At 44.5% G+C, this 22623-nt stretch overlaps 1 protein-coding gene across 1 annotated transcript; it reads left to right on the forward strand.

The window, feature by feature from the left end:
• Window positions 1-844: 844 nt before the first annotated feature.
• Window positions 845-19531, forward strand: NFKBIL1 (NFKB inhibitor like 1). The gene is made up of 5 exons (XM_063433260.1): window positions 845-931; window positions 15299-15574; window positions 16712-16824; window positions 16989-17127; window positions 18117-19531. Exons 2-5 carry the CDS (start codon window positions 15304-15306, stop codon window positions 18776-18778), a joined length of 1185 nt encoding a protein of 394 aa, XP_063289330.1. The 5' UTR covers window positions 845-931; window positions 15299-15303; the 3' UTR covers window positions 18779-19531.
• The last annotated feature ends 3092 nt before the right edge of the window (window positions 19532-22623 follow it).

Here is a 22623-nt window from a genome sequence, read left to right on the forward strand (position 1 = left end):
CTCTCTCACTATAACATTACCCTAGGGGTCTCTCACTATAATATCTATTAATGTATCACATCTATCAGTCTAACATTACTCTAGTCTAGGAGTCTCTCACTATAACATTACTCTAGTCTAGGGGTCTCTCTCTCTCTCACTATAACATTACTCTAGGCTAGGGTCTCTTTCTCACTATAACATTTCTCTAGGCTAGGGGTCTCTCTCTCACTATAACATTTCTCTAGGCTAGGGGTCTCTCTCTCACTATAACATTTCTCTAGGCTAGGGGTCTCTCTCTCACTATAACATTACCCTAGGCTAGAGGTCTCTCTCTCACTATAACATTACCCTAGGGGTCTCTCTCTCACTATAACATTACACTAGGGGTCTCTGACTATAACATTACCCTAGGCTAGAGGTCTCTCTCTCACTATAACATTACCCTAGGGGTCTCTCACTATAACATTACCCCAAAGGGGTCTCTCTCTCACTATAACATTAGTCTAGGGGGTCTCTCTCTCACTATAATATTACCCCAGGGGGTCTCTCACTAGCAGTCTAACATTACCCTGGGGGTCTCTCTATATCTATTCATGCATTAAATCTAGTGTGTCATATCTAGCAGTCTAACATTACTCTAGGGGTTTTTCTCTATATCTATCAATGTATATCTAGCAGTCTAACATTACTCTAGTCTAGGGGTCTCTCACTATAACATTACCCTGGGGGTCTCTCTCTCACTATAACATTACTCTAGTCTAGGGGGTCTCTCTCTCACTATAAAGACAGGGGTGTGTCTAATACAGCGTGACGACAGCAGGATGTGTTTCCGGGGAAAGTGTTAAACAAACGGACAAGAAACTGCACTTCCGGTGTGTCCTGCAATCACTGCTCCCCGGAACACACATACTGCAGCTTATAGTTCCGGACAGCGACTGGCAACTGGAAGGTGAGTGCTGGAAACAATATCACTCATACTCAGAGAGTGAGGCAGGGGCTGGTTACACTGTCACTCATACTCAGTGAGTGAGGCAGGGGCTCGTTACACTATCACTCATACTCAGAGAGTGAGGCAGGGGCTGGTTACACTGTCACTCATACTCAGTGAGTGAGGCAGGGGCTGGTTACACTGTCACTCATACTCAGAGAGTGAGGCAGGGGCTGGTTACACTGTCACTCATACTCAGTGAGTGAGGCAGGGGCTGGTTACACTGTCACTCATACTCAGAGAGTAAGGCAGGGGCTGGTTACACTGTCACTCATACTCAGAGAGTGAGGCAGGGGCTGGTTACACTTTCACTCATACTCAGAGAGTGAGGCAGGGGTTGGTTACACTGTCACTCATACTCAGTGAGTGAGGCAGGGGATGGTTACACTGTCACTCATACTCAGTGAGTGAGGCAGGGGCTGGTTACACTGTCACTCATACTCAGTGAGTGAGGCAGTGTGATGTAATTCCAGTAAAATACAAGTTTAGCAGGCTAAGATTGCCACAAGGCATATGTATGTATATGTGTTTGTAGTATCAGTTAGTTAATTACACGTAGCTAAGATACTGTTATCACTGTACTGACCAGGTGCAGGAATGTAAGAACTGGAATTACGCGTCCCTCTCCTTTGTATCAGATGAGCCACGTGGTTAGACCGGATGGATGAGTTTAGACTCTATTCATTAAATAGGTTAAGGGTATGTGTGGGTGTAGTTAATTGTGGGAGGAGCTACAGTGCTATATAAGGAATGTACTCTATGTATTCAGTACTCAGACTTTGCTGTATTTTGGTGACGCTAGTCCCTCTGAGTCCCGATCGGTGATCCAATAAAGAATCTCTTCCTTCCTGAAGAAACCTGTGTCCATCTCTCTGTGCTTGGCTTCCGTCAGTTTCTCCGGTATCATTTGGTGCATTGGCCGGGAAGCTCATCGTTCAACGGTAGCTGAGAGGCAGAGGCGTGAGACGGTCTATCTTTGCCCACGTTCTCTACGGCTGCACCCCTGAACTTCTGCGTGGACCTCCCTTCGTCTCGGCGCCACTGGTCTGTTGTCCAGGAGATCATCGGCCTCTACGTGAGAAGTGCTGGGGTGTCCCCGTCGATGAGTGTGAACTCAGGTTCAGGAACGAGGAGGTAAGACAACTGCTGTTTTAGACGGCAGGACCCACTAGGGGTATACCGATTGTGCGGTAGGCCCAAAGGGGTTTTGAATCTGTGTATCTGCCCCCTCTGTCGGAGGGAAGGAGCGAAGGCGCACCGCTCGATCGAACGCTCTTTAGTCAGACCGTTTGATTTGGTTAGTCAGGCGGGGTCCTGGTGTAAATAGCCCTAGCCGGACACCGGTGTCTTGTCTAGACTAGCGTTCTAGGGTGTATATTACGTTCGCTAGGTCGGAGGGACCGGGAGACTAAGCGGCGCCTGTGTAAATTCGGTTCGCTAGTTCTCATCCTATCTGGGCTAAGTGGGAAGGCGTGTAAATTTGGAACCCACTAGACTTTTGATAGTGCGACTAAGAGGCGCCTGTGTAAATTCGGTTCTCTAGCTCGCTATATATGTGGTGATTGGGCAGTGTGGCTAACCAAAACGGGTGTATATAGTTTTAGGTAGTCCATTCAAGGTACTGGCCAATAGTTTAGTTGGGAATTGTAAATGTGTTAACGATTGTTTTAGTAAAGTGTATATCTTGTTAGATAGCGCGAGCTCAGCCGTCTAGCGAGAGTGTTAATAGTGTGTTGCTGTATTATAGTGCACGGTACCATAACCCTGTATATTTACTGACATTATATAATAAGTACTAATCATTGTCGTCCATTGCATGTTTAACACCATAACCACTAATAATTGTATTGTGACCTTAACTTGTGCTTTGACCTATGCTAACCGTACTGTAACCGCTATTTGTAAAAGACGATGTTACTGGGGTGTGTTATAGACGGGTAATTCGTATATAGAGAATTATAGCGTGGGTGACTGTATAGTTACGCCAAAGGGCATAATATTGATTATATAGTGACTGGTGTAACAGCTGTGTGTGTACGGGAATTCCCTGAGTGTTTATTGTTATTGTGTACGTTTCACTTGGTAACCGTACCACGTGGTGCTGTTGCCAGAGGAAACGGGTGTGACTGTTGAATAGTACGCGTGTATAGTATTCGTTGTCGACGACGTTCCATTGTTAAGTATGGGTGCGTCGCAGTCAACGATTCCGGATCCCTTAGGTTGTATGGTGAAGAATTTTAAAAAGGGATTCAAAGTTTGTGATTTTGGGGTAAAGATGTCTCCTGTACGTTTGGTCACTTTGTGTACTAGGGAGTGGCCTACTTTGGTTGCGGCATGGCCGCCACGTGGCAGTTTGGATCCAACTCTGGTACAGCGCTTACACGTGGCTGTATCGGGTAGGCCTGAACTTTACGGCCAGTTTCCTTATATTGACTGTTGGAGACAGGCCGTAAATGACTCGCCAAAATGGCTCCAGACATGCCACGAGGAGCAGTGTCGCCTCATGGTAGCTAGGACTTGTTCGTCCACTAGGACCGGTGTTAGGCCCATTTTGGACACGCCCCCTGAGTCCGAGATCCCTTTGCCGCCCCCTTACTTTCCGTTAAGAAGAAGTGACGCAAACGCAGGAAGTCCTGCACCCCTCCCCTCATTACCCTCATCCACTTCCGCTTCCTCCTCCAGTACAGGATCCACCCCCCCTCGTACTAAATCTCCCCTTCCGGAACCAGAATCCACCCCCATTAGAAACGAATATCCTGATTTGGCGCCACTTCAGACTTCCGGTCAAGCTTCATCTAGCTCGGCTCGAAGTGTTTTATTTACGACCTTTTCCCAAAACCGACCTCCCACATCCCCATACCCTATCTCTCCCCGACCGGAACCCATGACTGACGCCTCTCTACGTAGCCCCATCCAAACCCGACAGTTGACTGGTGCCCAACAATTAAAGCACTATCAGATGCCTCTTCGTCTGAATCCCGGGTCAGCTTATATCGATGCCGCAGGTCAAATGGCACACGCTGACCCAGTCTTCGTATATGTCCCATTTACCACAACCGATCTTTTAAACTGGAAGACCCATAATTACTCGTATACTGAGAAACCACAAGCTATGACTGATCTGTTCACCTCAATAGTACAGACGCATAATCCGACATGGGCTGATTGCCAGCAGTTACTAATGACTTTATTTAACAATGAGGAAAGGACAAGAATAAATCAAGCAGCCATTAAAGCATTAGAGGATAGAGCCCGTGCTTTGAACCAAGCCAATCCAGCAGCATGGGCCGCGACACACTATCCCAACACCGATCCCGATTGGAACGTAAATGGTGCTGATATGGTTCAACTCAGAGCCTATAGAGACGCTATAATTGCTGGCATGAAAGCCGGAGGAAAGAAGGCTATTAATATGTCAAAGACAGTTGAGGTGATTCAGAAAAGCGATGAAGCGCCCAGTGTCTTTTATGACCGATTATTGGAGGCGTACCGCTTGTACACCCCCTTTAATCCGGAAGACGCAGACAATTCCCGAATGGTGAACTCCGCCTTTGTCAGCCAAGCTTACGGAGATATTAAGCGCAAGCTACAAAAGCTAGAAGGGTTTGCAGGTATGTCAATCACCCAACTAATGGAGGTAGCAAATAAGGTGTATATGAATAGGGAAACAGAAAGCAAGAAAGAGGAGGAGCGCAAGATGCGTAGAAAGGCTGATATGCTAGCGGTAGCAATCGCAGGCGTAGATAAACGGGGCCCAGATAGAGGCGATAGTAGATGGAATAGGGAGCCTTTGAGTAGGGATCAATGCGCGTATTGCAAGGAAGAAGGGCATTGGAGGAACGAATGTCCGCAAAGAGAGCAGTACGAGAGAGACCAACCCAGGGCAGGCTACGGAAACTTTAGAGGTAGAGCGAGAGGTAGAGGAGGCCCCGGAGGGAGTAATGGTTATAGAGGGAGTAATGGGAACAGAGGAAGTGTTAGGGAAGACAGGTATATTCCAGCAGCGCAAAGGTCCCGCGATAGAGAAGGTAGGGACTTTGTAGGATTGGCTGACACGGTCATGGAGGACTATTGATACCGACCGGGCTCCATCCCCCTTGGTCGAGCGGAGCCTATGGTCGATGTATCAATAGGGGGGAAAAGGAGTGCGTTCATGATCGACACTGGTGCTGAACATTCAGTGGTGACTAATCTAGTTGCTCCTCCATCTGGAAGGACTATTACTGTGATAGGAGCAACTGGAAGAAGTGCTGAAAAACCGGTTCTTAAAAGTCGACTCTGTACATTGGGAGGCCACGTAGTAAAACACCAATTCCTTTATATGCCTGAATGTCCAGTCCAATTGCTGGGACGTGATATGCTATCAAAATTACAAGCGCAGATTACGTTCCTACCAAATGGAACAACATCTTTAAAGTTTAATGGACCTTCAGGTATTATGACTTTATCCGTACCAAAGGAAGAAGAGTGGCGACTTTATACAGTGTTGACTAGCCAAAACCCTAGGAGTGATGAGACATTGTTTAACATACCAGGAGTTTGGGCAGAGAACAACCCACCAGGACTGGCCCGCAATATTCCACCAATAAAAATTGAACTGAAACATGGGGTTTATCCAGTGAGCCTAAGACAATATCACATTCCGCAGAAGGCTAAGAAGAACATCCAATCCTATCTGGATAAGTTCATACGGTATGGTATCCTAAAATTCTGTACTTCCCCCTGGAACACCCCATTGCTGCCTGTTCAAAAGCCCGGTACAGATGAGTATCGACCTGTACAGGACTTAAGAGCAGTCAATGATGCGGTTGTTAGCATACATCCAGTTGTACCCAATCCATATAACCTGCTTGCTTTAATTCCGGGCGGGGCTACTTACTTCACAGTCTTAGATCTCAAAGATGCCTTCTTTTGCCTCCGAATTGCCGCAGAAAGCCAATGTATTTTCGCTTTCCAATGGGAGAACGCTGTAACGGGCTCAAAACGCCAAATGACTTGGACAAGACTGCCCCAAGGGTTTAAAAATTCACCTACCCTATTTGGTTCAGCTCTAAGTCAAGATCTACTGGATTTCGAGTCTATCCCAGGAGAATGTGTATTGTTACAATATGTAGATGACTTGTTGATAGCAGCAGTTACAAAAGAAAAATGTCAGCAAGCAACGCACGATCTACTACATATTCTCTGGAAGGCAGGATACAAGGTGTCCAGGAAGAAGGCTCAGTTGTGTTTGCCAACTGTCAAGTATCTGGGATTCCATATCTCTGAAGGTCAAAGGATTATGGGGCCAGAGAGAAAAGAAGCTGTCTGCCAAATACCAATACCCAAGAATAGAAGACAAGTGCGAGAATTCTTGGGGGCAGCAGGCTTCTGTAGGATATGGATTCCCAGCTATGCGATACTGGCAAAACCTCTGTACGCAGCCATCAAAGGTACAGAGCACGACCCCTTCTTATGGACCCAAGAACAGCAAACGGCATTTGAAGATGTGAAGAAGGCTTTGATGAGTGCCCCAGCATTAGGTCTACCTGATCACACACGACCATTCTACTTATATGTACACGAGCAAAGAAGAATGGCTGTGGGAGTATTGACACAGTACTTGGGATCATGGCAAAGACCTGTTGCCTACATGTCTAAGCAACTGGATGCAGTGGCCAGCGGACTTCCACCTTGTCTAAGAGCCGTAGCTGCAGCCGCCCTGCTAGTAGCTGAAGCCGATAAACTCACTCTGGGTCAAGAACTTTATGTACGAGTCCCACATGCAGTACAGACGTTGTTGGATTACAAAGGAAATCATTGGTTTAGTAACAGCCGTATGACCAAGTATCAAGCAATGTTGTGTGAAAACCCAAGAGTGCATTTAGAGACTGTAAACACCTTAAATCCAGCTACCCTTTTGCCGCAACCTACTGAAAGTCAACATGATTGTTTGGAAGTAATGGATGAAGTATTTTCAAGTAGACCAGATCTTCGTGATTTTCCCATCCAGAACCCCGATGTTCAATATTACACCGACGGCAGTAGTTATGTGAAAGAAGGGATCCGCTATGCAGGATATGCAGTGACAACAATAGACAAGGTGATAGAAGCTCGGCCACTGGCGAAAGGAACATCAGCACAAAAGGCAGAATTAATAGCACTAACACGAGCGTTACAATTGGCTGAAGGTTTAAGAGTAAATATCTATACGGACTCTAAGTATGCGTTTTTAACCACTCATGCCCACGGAGCTTTGTATAAAGAAAGAGGACTACTGAATTCAGAAGGCAAAGAAATCAAGTACGCAGCTGAAATCCTACAACTATTGGAAGCAGTGTGGGAGCCGAAAGAAGTCGGTATCATACATTGTCGAGCGCATCTGAGAGGAGATGGTGATGTAACCAAGGGAAATCGGATGGCAGATAGTGCAGCTAAGCGTGCTGCTGAATCAGGAAGACAGGAGTATGTGGGGCATATAGCTGCTCTTATACCAACTCCACTGTCCCAATGGACTCCAGTTTATACAGCTCAAGAAGAGGAGTGGTTAAAGACTGAACCGGGAAAGTATTTGGAGAACAAGTGGTATCAGCTAGAAGATGGAAGAATAGTCATACCAGCATCACTAGCGGTAGAAATTGTCCAAAATTATCACAACGGGACACATTCTGGGAGAGACAGTACTGAAGAATCTCTCAGGAAACATTTCTACATACCAAGATTGTCCAACTTGACTCAGGCCATTGTACGCAGATGTGTAACGTGTGCTAAGAATAATGCAAGACAAGGACCAGTAAAGCCACCAGGAGTCCAGTTTATGGGGGGACTCCCCATGTCCGATCTACAAATAGACTTTACAGTAATGCCTAAATCGGGTGGACATCGTTACCTGTTGGTAATTGTGTGCACCTATTCAGGCTGGGTAGAAGCATGTCCTACTCGTACAGAGAAAGCAGGAGAAGTTGTAAGATTCCTGCTACGAGAAATAATACCCCGATATGGACTACCCTGTTCTATAGGATCGGACAATGGTCCAGCTTTTGTTCATCAGTGCCTACAACAACTGACTCATATGCTTGGTATAAAGTGGAGGCTTCATACTGCATATAGACCCCAGAGTTCTGGTAAGGTAGAGAGAATGAATAGAACTATAAAGAACCAGTTGGCTAAAATGTGTCAGGAAACCCAACTTAAGTGGAACGTTCTCTTACCCATAGCTTTATTGCGAATCCGCAGTACCCCTACCAGAAGGATGGGCCTCTCTCCTTTTGAAATCATGTATGGGCGACCACCTCCCGTACTTGGTAACTTAAGGGGGGACTTGAGTCAGTTGGGAGAAGGAATTACCCGGCAGCAGGTTGTAGAGTTGGGTAAGACTATGGAGGAGGTACAGAAATGGGTACAAGATAGATTACCTGTGAATATTTATCCCCCTGTTCATAGTTATCATCCAGGAGACCAAGTGTGGATTAAAGAGTGGAATAATGTACCGTTAGGGCCCAAGTGGAGAGGTCCTTATGTTGTTCTTTTGTCTACCCCTACAGCGATAAAAGTAGCCGAAGTAACTCCGTGGATACATCACTCCAGGGTTAAACCAGCAGCAGTCGATTCTTGGCAAATTACAGCAGATCCAGAGAATCCCTGCAAGATCCGGTTGAAACGCACTACTCAGTCGGAGTAACGAGGAATTATTGTGGATTACAAATTTTATTGTTACAGGTGTGAGTGAGAAGGCCATAATAAAGCCTGTCCGCTTACCAACACATAGTGTATAAGCCAGGAAAGTCTCGAAGGGACACCTGTGAAGACGAGCAGAACTCCATTCCCTGCAGCCCTCACATCCTGGAAGCTGAGGTTCCATCGCACGGACGAAGACTGAGGATGACGGCGAAAGATGTGCTTTTGATTGTGTTTATTTACATGTGTTTTTATATTCAGGAAGGTAGAGGTACCGACACTCCTAGCTGTGAGGTATGCATTAAGACTACGAGAACAGGTAACCATATTTCCCAAACCCTAATTTGGCATTCACAATACGAATGTAAAGGAGAGGTATCAAGATGTAGATACCTAAATATAGACTATAGTGTGTGCCATTTAGGAGTAGGAGAACCTAAGTGCTTCAGTCCAGAGTATCAACCTCGTACAATTTGGTTGACTCTCAGGAATGGAGATCCTCAGGGGACCCTAATTAATAAGACGGTGTTAGAATCCGTACATTCTTCGGGTGTTCTGCTATTTGATGCATGTAAGGCGATATCAAGTGGTAGAAAGCCGTGGAATGTATGTGGGGATCTTAGATGGGAGAGGACGTATGGGTCTAATGATAAATACATTTGTCCCAGTAGCAAAAATAAATATGTGAGTCCTAGATGCCCAAATAAAGACTATAACTTTTGTCCATATTGGTCTTGTGTGGGGTGGGCGACTTGGGGACAGACAGTAGATAAAGACATGATAGTGACTAAGTTGCCGACTAGCCCTTATTGTAAGTCTATGGAATGCAACCCAGTCCATATACTTATTAATAACCCCGACAAGTTCCTAGATAAGTATGGAAATTTATTTGGGTTTCAGATATACGGGACGGGTTTAGATCCTGGGACATTATTGTTTATAGGAATAGAGACTGATACGGTATCCTCCCAGACTCATCAAGTATACCATTCCTTTTATGAAGAGATGAGTATAGATAATAAGATCCCCCATAACGCTAAAAACCTGTTCATTGACCTAGCTGAAAGTATTGCCGGTAGTCTTAATGTTACCAACTGCTATGTGTGTGGAGGTACTAACATGGGAGACCAATGGCCTTGGGAAGCAAAGGAGGTAATGTCCGGTTCTGAGGCAGTTGACCAACTAATATCTACACAAGCCGATTATCATTTGAGTGTTAGAGGTAAATCTGAGTGGAGATTAAAGACCTCCATCATAGGTTATGTTTGCATAGCAAGGAAAGGAATAATGTATAATACTTCTGTAGGAGAATTAACTTGTCTAGGGCAAAAAGCTTATGATGATGATACTAAAAATACAACTTGGTGGTCGGCTTCAAATGTCTCAGAACCATCTAACCCGTTTGCTAGATATGCCAGTTTAAAGGATGTGTGGTTTGATTTATCCATCACATCTACCTGGAGAGCCCCAGCAAATTTGTACTGGATCTGTGGTAAGAAAGCCTATTCGGAGTTGCCACAGGACTGGGAAGGGGCATGTGTGTTGGGTATGCTCAAACCATCCTTCTTCTTGTTACCGATTGAAACAGGTGAGACTTTAGGTGTTAAAGTGTATGATGTGAATCATAGGAAGAAAAGGGGACCCTAGAGATAGGTACCTGGGAAGATAATGAATGGCCTCCCCAGCGTATCATAGATTATTATGGGCCAGCCACGTGGGCAGAAGATGGTACCTTTGGTTATAGAACCCCAATTTATATGCTCAACCGTATTATAAGATTACAGGCGGTGGTTGAGATTATTACTAATGAGACCTCACAAGCACTCAATCTTCTAGCGAAGCATAATACCAGGATGAGGACAGCAGTGTACCAAAATAGATTAGCCTTGGATTACCTTTTGGCAGTAGAGGGAGGTGTATGTGGGAAGTTTAACCTGAGCAATTGCTGTCTTCAAATAGATGACGAAGGGCAAGCAATAGCTGAGCTTACTAGCCATATGGTTAAACTAGTGCATGTGCCTACTCAGGTATGGAAAGGGTACAATCCAAGTAGTTGGTTTGGTAGCTGGTATGAGTGGTTTGGAGGGCTTAAGGCAGTGGTAGGTGGAGTCCTACTGATTTTACTGTTGTGTCTACTCCTACCGTGTCTTATACCCTTAGTAGTTAGGTCTGTGCAAAGCCTGATAGGAAGTATAGCAGAGAGGAAGGCTGCTGCACAGATAATGGCGATATATAAGTATAAGGCTCTAGATCAAGGAGAACCAATGCAGGAAGATGAGTGTTAAAAGATTCACATCATAAGATAAGTCTGGTCTGGTTCATGGTAACCTGAGGTATATGCAAACCAAGGTTAAGTGATGCCTCAAGTAATTGTGAAATATCAGAGGCATCAAAGGGGGGAATGTGATGTAATTCCAGTAAAATACAAGTTTAGCAGGCTAAGATTGCCACAAGGCATATGTATGTATATGTGTTTGTAGTATCAGTTAGTTAATTACACGTAGCTAAGATACTGTTATCACTGTACTGACCAGGTGCAGGAATGTAAGAACTGGAATTACGCGTCCCTCTCCTTTGTATCAGATGAGCCACGTGGTTAGACCGGATGGATGAGTTTAGACTCTATTCATTAAATAGGTTAAGGGTATGTGTGGGTGTAGTTAATTGTGGGAGGAGCTACAGTGCTATATAAGGAATGTACTCTATGTATTCAGTACTCAGACTTTGCTGTATTTTGGTGACGCTAGTCCCTCTGAGTCCCGATCGGTGATCCAATAAAGAATCTCTTCCTTCCTGAAGAAACCTGTGTCCATCTCTCTGTGCTTGGCTTCCGTCAGTTTCTCCGGTATCAGCAGGGGCTGGTTACACTGTCACTCATACTCAGAGAGTGAGGCAGGGGCTGGTTACACTGTCACTCATACTCAGTGAGTGAGGCAGGGGCTGGTTACACTGTCACTCATACTCAGAGAGTGAGGCAGGGGCTGGTTACACTGTCACTCATACTCAGTGAGTGAGGCAGGGGCTGGTTACACTGTCACTCATACTCAGTGAGTGAGGCAGGGGCTGGTTACACTGTCACTCATACTCAGAGAGTAAGGCAGGGGCTGGTTACACTGTCACTCATACTCAGAGAGTGAGGCAGGGGCTGGTTACACTTTCACTCATACTCAGAGAGTGAGGCAGGGGCTGGTTACACTGTCACTCATACTCAGTGAGTGAGGCAGGGGCTGGTTACACTGTCACTCATACTCAGAGAGTGAGACAGGGGCTGGTTACACTGTCACTCATACTCAGAGAGTAAGGCAGGGGCTGGTTACACTGTCACTCATACTCAGAGAGTGAGGCAGGGGCTGGTTACACTTTCACTCATACTCAGTGAGTGAGGCAGGGGCTGGTTACACTGTCACTCATACTCAGTGAGTGAGGCAGGGGCTCGTTACACTATCACTCATACTCAGAGAGTGAGGCAGGGGCTGGTTACACTGTCACTCATACTCAGTGAGTGAGGCAGGGGCTGGTTACACTGTCACTCATACTCAGAGAGTGAGGCAGGGGCTGGTTACACTGTCACTCATACTCAGTGAGTGAGGCAGGGGCTGGTTACACTGTCACTCATACTCAGTGAGTGAGGCAGGGGCTGGTTACACTGTCACTCATACTCAGAGAGTAAGGCAGGGGCTGGTTACACTGTCACTCATACTCAGAGAGTGAGGCAGGGGCTGGTTACACTTTCACTCATACTCAGAGAGTGAGGCAGGGGCTGGTTACACTGTCACTCATACTCAGTGAGTGAGGCAGGGGCTGGTTACACTGTCACTCATACTCAGTGAGTGAGGCAGGGGCTGGTTACACTGTCACTCATACTCAGTGAGTGAGGCAGGGGCTGGTTACACTGTCACTCATACTCAGAGAGTGAGGCAGGGGCTGGTTACACTGTCACTCATACTCAGTGAGTGAGGCAGGGGATGGTTACACTGTCACTCATACTCAGTGAGTGAGGCAGGGGCTGGTTACACTGTCACTCATACTCAGTGAGTGAGGCAGGGGCTGGTTACACTGTCACTCATACTCAGTGAGTGAGGCAGGGGCTGGTTACACTGTCACTCATACTCAGAGAGTGAGGCAGGGGCTGGTTACACTGTCACTCATACTCAGTGAGTGAGGCAGGGGCTGGTTACACTGTCACTCATACTCAGAGAGTGAGGCAGGGGCTGGTTACACTGTCACTCATACTCAGTGAGTGAGGCAGGCAGGGGCTGGTTACACTGTCACTCATACTCAGTGAGTGAGGCAGGGGCTGGTTACACTGTCACTCATACTCAGAGAGTAAGGCAGGGGCTGGTTACACTGTCACTCATACTCAGAGAGTGAGGCAGGGGCTGGTTACACTTTCACTCATACTCAGAGAGTGAGGCAGGGGCTGGTTACACTGTCACTCATATACTCAGTGAGTGAGGCAGGGGCTGGTTACACTGTCACTCATACTCAGTGAGTGAGGCAGGGGCTGGTTACACTGTCACTCATACTCAGAGAGTGAGGCAGGGGCTGGTTACACTGTCACTCATACTCAGTGAGTGAGGCAGGGGCTGGTTACACTGTCACTCATACTCAGAGAGTGAGGCAGGGGCTGGTTACACTGTCACTCATACTCAGAGAGTGAGGCAGGGGCTGGTTACACTGTCACTCATACTCAGTGAGTGAGGCAGGGGCTGGTTACACTGTCACTCATACTCAGTGAGTGAGGCAGGGGATGGTTACACTGTCACTCATACTCAGTGAGTGAGGCAGGGGCTGGTTACACTGTCACTCATACTCAGAGAGTGAGGCAGGGGCTGGTTACACTGTCACTCATACTCAGTGAGTGAGGCAGGGGCTCGTTACACTATCACTCATACTCAGAGAGTGAGGCAGGGGCTGGTTACACTGTCACTCATACTCAGTGAGTGAGGCAGGGGCTGGTTACACTGTCACTCATACTCAGAGAGTGAGGCAGGGGCTGGTTACACTGTCACTCATACTCAGTGAGTGAGGCAGGGGCTGGTTACACTGTCACTCATACTCAGAGAGTAAGGCAGGGGCCGGTAACACTGTCACTCATACTCAGAGAGTGAGGCAGGGGCTGGTTACACTGTCACTCATACTCAGAGAGTGAGGCAGGGGCTGGTTACACTGTCACTCATACTCAGAGAGTAAGGCAGGGGCTGGTTACACTGTCACTCATACTCAGAGAGTGAGGCAGGGGCTGGTTACACTTTCACTCATACTCAGTGAGTGAGGCAGGGGCTGGTTACACTGTCACTCATACTCAGAGAGTGAGACAGGGGCTGGTTACACTGCCACTCATACTCAGAGAGTGAGGCAGGGGCTGGTTACACTGTCACTCATACTCAGTGAGTGAGGCAGGGGATGGTTACACTGTCACTCATACTCAGAGAGTGAGGCAGGGACTGGTTACACTGTCACTCATACTCAGAGAGTAAGGCAGGGGATGGTTACACTGTCACTCATACTCAGAGAGTAAGGCAGGGGAAGGTTACACTGTCACTCATACTCAGAGTAAGGCAGGGGATGGTTACACTGTCACTCATACTCAGAGAGTGAGGCAGGGACTGGTTACACTGTCACTCATACTCAGAGTAAGGCAGGGGATGGTTACACTGTCACTCCTACTCAGAGTAAGGCAGGGGATGGTTACACTGTCACTCCTACTCAGAGTAAGGCAGGGGATTGTTACACTGTCACTCCTACTCATAGTAAGGCAGGGGATGGTTACACTGTCACTCATACTCAGAGAGTGAGGCAGGGGCTGGTTACACTGTCACTTACACTCAGAGAGTGATGTATGGGCTGGTTACACTGTCACTCATACTCAGTGAGTAAGGCAGCGGCTTGAGAGTAAGTAAGCTCAATGAATAAGGTAGGGGGATAAATACACGGCCACTCATTCTCAGTTAGTAAGGCAGGGGGATAAATACACGGCCACTCATTCTCAGTGAGTAAGGAAGGGGGATAAATACACGGCCACTCATTCTCAGTGAGTAAGGCAGGGGGTTGAATACACGGCCACTCATTCTCAGTGAGTAAGGCAGGGGGTTGAATACATGGTCACTCATTCTCAGTGAGTAAGGCAGGGACTGGTTACACTGTTACTCAAGCTCAGTGAGTAAGTTAAATACACGGTCACTCATACTCCGTGAGTAAGTCAGGGTTGGTTACATTGTCACTCATACTCAGTTAGAAGGAAATGGCATGAGTATACTTTGACTCACTGCTAACAAAATAGAATGGAGTTAATAATGTGCCACTCATATTTCCAGAGAGAGTGAGTGAATGCTGTCACTTGTAGTTAGTGAGAGAGACCGGGGTTGATTATAATGTCATTCATACTCAAAGTGAGAAGAGATCACAAAAGGATATTGTATATTAATGACTGGGAATAAAATATTGGGGACTTTTAGAATTTATTGTTTTTGTTTAGGACTTTACTAAATTAGTCTCTATTTACTATTTTATTTTATTGAGTTTTGTAACATTAAGTTAGAGAATAAAAATAGTCTGTTATAATAAATTGTATCTTACATAGCCAATAGTGATGCCAGGATGTTGCTGTACTGATATATTAGAATAATATTCCCCAATATATCCTAAACAATGTTATTCAATGTTCTATAGATCTCATGTCTTTCCGTCGGGAACTTCGTGCTCTGCGCTATGTTCAGCAAGGAAATGTGCTCCGTCTCAAGTCATATCTGCGTCGACACCGCCACCTGCGTCTAGATGAACCTCTGCCAGGGGCACAGAGCTTGCTGCATGCTGCCTGTACAATCCAGGGTGAAGCATGTGCTGTTCTCTTGCTCCGCAAAGGTGCTGATCCCATGAAATGTGATGCAGCAGGCAACAATGCTCTGCATGTCGCAGCAAGGGCAGCAGAGAAAGGAGGGTGGACAGGTAAGCCAAAGGTTGTGTTACAAGACATTGCCTTTATTGTGATTTTCTTTAAGATTAAAAAGATGGTACCAGTAACTCTCTTTATAAATCCAATCCACTCGTCCAGTGTCTAGATATGTAGCTTTCTAAGCAATGATACTTCCCCCCCCCCCTCCCCCCTAAAAGTTCTGGGTTTTTTTTAATTCCAGTTAAGCATGGATATTGTAAGTCACACCATGTGTAAAACTAAAGTTTATTCAGATAAATGTATTGGGCTAGAATATACTAGATTCTGTTATAATAATGAAGCATATCTGGTAAATGAATGGCAATTTTATTCACAATTGTGAATTGGAGAACTAATATTCAGTTACCAGCGTTAATGTATTACCTGTAATATAATTCAACCTGTAGTCTAAAAATGTCATCTCCGCTGCAGTGGGTTAAGCCTCATTATTACCACACAAGTCATAAATTCACTATGCCCAAAAAAGGCAGGGTCTGTGAAATGGGATCCATTTCAGCCCTTGAAATTAGCTCATTCTGTAAGCTTTTTGAGCATGTGGAAGAGTGCCAAATCAAGCTCTGCATCGTTGGTGCTTTGTGTGGTATGAGGAAAGCATGGACAATTATTATTGCTTCAAAGTCTTTAGCAGCAGGTTAAATCACACTCCATTCAGCCACATACAGAGGAATACTGAGATTCACCTTGATAATATCAGCAGAAAAACCCTTCACACAAAGCTTTGGGTTAAATTGTGGCATCATCACCAGTTCAGGAGTCTATGAACCCCTCTATAGTAAGAAGGGGGGCTCCAACATTCGCTTAAACCGTGGCAAAACTAGGTAATCTGTAAAAATTCTCCAACTGAGCCATAGTCACATTTTGGCTTATTTTATCTCCGTTTTGACATTTGCATTTCATTCGCAAAGTAGCTTGTTTATATTCGGGTAATTATTTTGTAGTAAGGATCAGATCCAATTCACATGACCTACGACCTCACAGGAAGTACAAAATGACCTCCCAGCAGCACAGTGGGTGTTGGCAAGCACTGGCCTTCTATAGTGTGTGCTAGAACTGCATGTTAGGTTATCAGCTGACATAGCCATGATTTAAGTAGACTTCACAGATTGTCATTGTATTATCTGTCTCCTCAGTGTACACAGACTTGGTGGTCCCAATTCTCAAACGATGTCCTCAGTCTCTAGATGCTCCAAATCTTCATGGTACGACACCCAGACAGATCCTTCGACGAGTAGAGGACCTCATGGTATATTAACAACTTGTACCTCCTAGGGAATGATAAAATTAGAGTGTGGGAGAGATGGGATGTTTTGAGGGAAAGAGACAAACTGCTTGGGTAGAAGAAGAGAAAATGGGAAAAATATGGAGGGGAAAAAGCTGAATTAATGAAATATAACTCTTTGTAAACAGGACTTGAGTTCCCAACGCAGTACATGTGGTGGCAAGCCACCTGGTGACCAAGCCACAACTGTGGAATCTTTAGAGTGGAGAAATAAGCTTCTGGCAGAATGTATGGATGAATATGATGAGACGTTTGGACAATATGAAGGTATTTCTTTTCTTACTTTGTTATTCACATATTGGACTTACCGTATACAAAATGCTGACCATTGTACTATTGTATTGATAGGTATTCACCATTGTTGAATATTACAAACCCACTTCTGAATTAGCGCACATGACCTTTGAGAGAGCCTGGTTATCAGTCTGATTAGCTCAGAAATTGTTTCTAATTTAGTCTTAGAGTGCCATCTTACTTTTTTAAAAACATTTTTTTTTTAGAAGTTTGAGTTAAACAGGGTACTCAATGGCACCCGTAGCCCATACACTCATTCTCAAACGACCATGCTAATGTGAAATATACACTTCCACGTTACCATAGCCAGTTCTATTCTGTTTGGACAACAATGATTGGCTGAGAGACTTGGAGCGAGGTTGCTTGGGGACAGGTTATCTAAGCATTCTCACCCAATCATTGCCACACAGGGTGGACAGCATTGACCATGATAACTCAGAAGTGTAAATGCCATTATCCTTGTGCTGGATGTGAGGTGGTAATTGCCATGGGTAACCCCAGTTTTTGTAAATCCACCCATGGTCAGCACCCAAAATCATATAGTAAATGTGGGTTCCTTGGGGGATGGGGCGGGAGTTGTAATGGCATAATTCCAGTTTACTCACACCAACTGTGCGCAACTGTGAGGGTTAATAAAAATGTGTCATTCCCTTGTGATTTATGCTTGTTATTAAACATCTCACGAAATTTTTTTTTTAGAATAGAGTAAAAACTGTAATAATGTCCAATTTCTGATAGTTTTGAGCTGATCTTTTTTTCAGCAGACACTGAATTGCTTCAATTTGTATTGGTACATTTGGAACTAATCTGACCCAGAAATGCTTTAAAGGAATATCCAAATTTCAATATTTAAAGATTTATTTTTACCTATTTAAGGATTTTGGAGACACATTGGGATCATAATGAATAACACCATGATCAAGATTAGTCATTCTGTGAAAAATAATGTTCTTTCTCTCTAGATGACTTTTCAGACCAACCTCCAGATGTGGAGTCCTTCGAGTCCTGGGCTGATCGTATTTTCAGGGAGTATAAAGCCAAAAAGGGCCAGGGCTCTACAGGCCGGCCTTCCTTCAGATCCCAACAGGCAACATCAAAGGGTACACAGCGGGACATGCAAGAACAGAAGTATCTGGAGAGACAGCAGCAAAAAGAAAGGGAGCTGCGGCAAGCACAGAATGAGCGATACCAGCAACGCTGCCAAGAGGTGTTTGGGGCAGCAGGCACAGCTAGTAATACAGGAGATGGCAAAGCAGAGGATCCAGGAAATGCCAAGGGAAGTGACTCAGAAAGATATGCTGGCACCAGGAAGGGAGAAATCAGAGCTGGCAACTGCAAAATAGATCAGAGGACTGGTGCCCGTTTGTTGGGTTACATTGACATTCCATGGCCTGTGCCAGGGGGAACCGCAGATCAAATGGCACAAGCGGTAGCTGCAGGTGCTGACTCCTCTGACACAGAGTTATACAAGCGATATATGCGGGCACAACGGGTGACTTGGCACCCTGATCGCTTTTTCCAGAGATGTGGGGCACGTCTTTTGGAGGAGGACAGAGATCGGGTGTTGGAGACTGTCACAGCCCTATCTCAGGAACTTAACAGAATGGCAGAACAGGCAAAGTGATAAATGGCGAGCATTGATTGTCACTATAGAGGGCCAGCCAGGAGTTTGCATCACATTTACATCGATTTCTGCTCCCTCCTGGTTCACCATTCCCCTCTTATATTATGGACACTATGCTATTCAGTTATTCCACCATGTTCTTACTATATTATGTACCATCTTGATAACCTTTGTATAAATAAACACATTACTTTCCTAATGGAACTCAAGAATAACACATTGGTAACAATCGACACAAAGAAACTGAAAAAAAACTTCCAACCATGAACAATTTCTTAAGCACTCTGCATCTGAGCATATGGGTTTGGCAAGCTAGCTGGGTGTGTGGGTGCGTATGTGCACAGTGCTAACTCCACCGTTTGCCAATCACACCTTCTACTTATCCGCATTCAGATTCCTACACATTTGCTGATATGCCCATGGCACACTCCCTCACATACACTGTCTCAGTGTTCTGGATTCCGGATAAGTATATGGTTATCTCATACTGTGGAAGCTGTCTTATGACAGGTGTAGTTCTTTGACAGTCCAGTTTGCTTGCAGTACTGAGTTTCTCTCGTAGAGCCTGAAGCTGCATTTTCTCACATGTTTGGTCAGTCTGTGGTTTTCTCTCATTCTGAGTCACTGAATTAGATACACGGTTGCAAGATGCTCGGATGGTGAAATATGCAGAGACAACACCTGTGTTATGTTTTGTACTCTAATTTAATTAATGGCAATGTTTATATTCGCATGCAATAAATATCTGCCAGACGTGCTGTGTTTATTTATAGTCCAGTTCTCACAATCAATTCATGGTCTGCTGATTAATTTTGGTGTCTGCTGATTCTTTGTTGTAGTCGTTTTGTAAGCTGTCATTGAAAACAGGCACATTATCTGGAATTTACTCTGTACACCTAGAGTTAATTTGCTGCCTAGTGTACATCAGGAAATTATACACTTGAATGCCAGTCTGCAAGATCTTTACTATTTATAAGTGTTTCAGAGGCAGATCTAAAATTGTATTTTGCTACTTACAGCATGTTATGTTTTTTTTTTTTTTGTTTAGTTCTAGGTTAGCACAATGTTTGTTTATTATAAATATAAAGAGACAGACAAACTCCTAAATACCAATAGAGCTTTGTGTTTTCTCTCTCACCTGTCAGCTAGCTGTACTGGGAATGGCAGGGAAGGGGTCACTAGAGGCATGAGCGGGTAACAGGGACCAGCACGGAAGAGGTTAACTGTGGGTAGTGAGGTTGACTGACAGGGGATGGAGGGGAATGCCCTCCCCCTCTCTGTTAGATTTTCACCTAGTCTCCACTCCTTCAAAATATCTTTGAAAACCTACTCCTTTAGGAAAGCATATCAATTAAACTGTGAACAGCTTTCTCTCCCCGCACCCTGATTCCTCTCCCCTAACTGTCATCAAAACCAAACACTAAGCCCTCAGTGAATAATATCCTAGCAACATACTTTTCTACCCAGCCTTACCTTTGATGTCATTTTACCCCACTCCCTCTAGCATGTAGGCTCATTGAGCAGGGCCCTCAATCCCTCTGTTCCTGTGCGTCAAACTCGTCTGGTTACAAATACGTGTCTGTTAGTCCACCCATTGTACAGCGCTACAGAACATGTTGGCGCTTTATAAATAAGGAGAGGGGATGCAGGGGCATTTCTTACTTGCATTATGGGGGAGAGGAGCACATACGGGGTGGCTGGGAACAGGGGGAATATCAAAGAAAATAGAAATGGAAAGAGAACAGAATAAGGCTACAACAAAGATTTGAAATAAAAATAAACTAAAGAAAACAGAAATAAAGGCAAAATAGTAACAAAAACTATTTTACACCTACTGTGCTTGGCTCTAACCTGTCTCTGCGGGGCAGTCTGTGCTGTGAGCATGGCTTACACTAGAGAAGACACGCCTCTATTTTCATTGGCTGTAAAAGGTACATTTCTTTTAGAGACTGGGAATCAGGAACATGTTGAAATGTGAGAGGGGGTGGCTAAGGAGGCGGAGTTACATTGCTGAAATCAGCCAATCATTTTACAACACTGCAGGAAAACTACACAGAATGGAAAGAAAAGAAACTAAGCAAAGGTATTTCAGCTTATTAGCTTTATTTAAAGTTTAATTTGTTTAGTTACCTGGAGTGTCCCTTTAACATCTGATTAAAAAAGAAACCTTTTTGAAATGCATGAAAAGTGTTGCCCTGCTGTATGTCTAATGCATATTCTGCATTGCCTGATTACTTAATCTCATACACCTTCTTCTGAATTCTACATACTCCAGGGCGCTGCCCATCAATACGTATACTCATGATACGTGTCCCTGATAACATGGTGGATCTGGTAACCGCATGGATACATGAATAATAATAAAGAGGAACCTGGGCAATAACTGGTCCTCCGTGTATTTACATATATAGCACTCGAAAGCTGGAGGGCACCCCTATTGCAAAGAGACTAAAACGTTTCTCTGTCGGTGCTCGACTCAGTCTCCTGTATTCAGCAGAGGAAGTCTTGCTGCACATGAGCTCTAGAGGCTCAGAAAGTAAAAGTTTTAATTTTAACCGCCAGGAATTTGGGGGCTTTGAGAACTGGTGGTGGCATATTTGTAATCTGTGTATAGGCTTTATCCAGGCAACTGGACTTACATTCTTTATACATTGTGGTATCATTTATGGGAGCTGTAGTCATAAAAATTCAAAACTATTCATTACACGAACCTATAAAAACCCATGGATAGTTTTTTTTTTTTTTTTAAATCACATGTAATGTACAAGACCAGAAAATAGTATATATTAAGCAAAGTCCAAATAGTAGCGAATTACATTCTGAATGGCAAAACTAAGGAACACTTCATTGAATTTATTTTGTTTAACAATTTAGTAGATATACTCCCAAACTGCATCATTTCATTTGGGGTATATATAAAACCACTGCTTACAAGTCTGCAGCCTTTGCAAGCCCTCGCCGTTATTGCCAGCCCAAATTTTTAATCTTGGCTTGGGAATACACCAATCAGAGGCTTCTCATTGAAAATCCTCTGTGAAGGAGCCATACAAGTGCCCACATGCGTGGATTTCCTAATGAGCTGTAGTACTTGAGCCTCAAATAATTTATAGCAGATCACGTTTATTGGCTCCCAATAAACCATTTAACTGTAGCCTTTTAACAGAGCCCATACTTTTTGAAACGGAGGCCTATATTTTACATTGAAAATATCGACTTCAGGGATTTTAGTTCCATTTATTAGGTATATATTCACTGAAAAATATATATATTGAAAAACTGCCTCTACATAATATTCGACACCAAAAAGTATTTCATTAGTGATTTAAAAAAATGTATTAACGATTTGTCTGCTGACAGAAATAGCAATAAAAAAAAAAAAGACTAGAGGGTTTAATATGACTACCATACAGTCTTTCCCCGAAAATAAGACTGGGTCTTATATTAATTTATCCCCCGAAAAATGAACTAGGGCTTATTTTCGGGGGAGGTCTTATTTGGGTGAAAAACATGTGCTATAAAGCAGGTCTGGACCAAACATAGACCAGTTCACTAGGAATCCTGGACTTCTGCAAATCTATGTTCGGGGAAACTTCCCCGAACATAGATGTGCTTATTCGCGAATGGAATCTTACGTATTTATGTTAGTGGAAAATTCCCCGAACATAGATTAGCGAACGACTAGGGCTTATTTTCTAGGGAAGGGTTTATATTAGGAGCATCCCCCAAAAATAAACTAGGATTTTTTTTCGGGGAAACACAGTATTAGAATAGGGAAGGTTTTAAAACCTATAATGCCATTATGCATGTCTCCTAACCTAGTGACTGGGCAGCTACCATTAAAATAC

This window comes from Pelobates fuscus, chromosome 9, assembly GCF_036172605.1.
Source record: "Pelobates fuscus isolate aPelFus1 chromosome 9, aPelFus1.pri, whole genome shotgun sequence".
Taxonomy (NCBI): Eukaryota; Metazoa; Chordata; class Amphibia; order Anura; family Pelobatidae; genus Pelobates; species Pelobates fuscus.

Excerpts from the sequence above, each read along its gene's own strand:
- NFKBIL1 (XM_063433260.1), top strand. The coding sequence starts at position 15,304 with ATGTCTTTCCGTCGGGAACTTCGTGCTCTGCGCTATGTTCAGCAAGGA. Across the intron at positions 15,575-16,711 it reads AGAGAAAGGAGGGTGGACAG|TGTACACAGACTTGGTGGTC; the intron begins GTAAGCCAAAGG and ends CTGTCTCCTCAG. Across the intron at positions 17,128-18,116 it reads GACGTTTGGACAATATGAAG|ATGACTTTTCAGACCAACCT; the intron begins GTATTTCTTTTC and ends CTTTCTCTCTAG.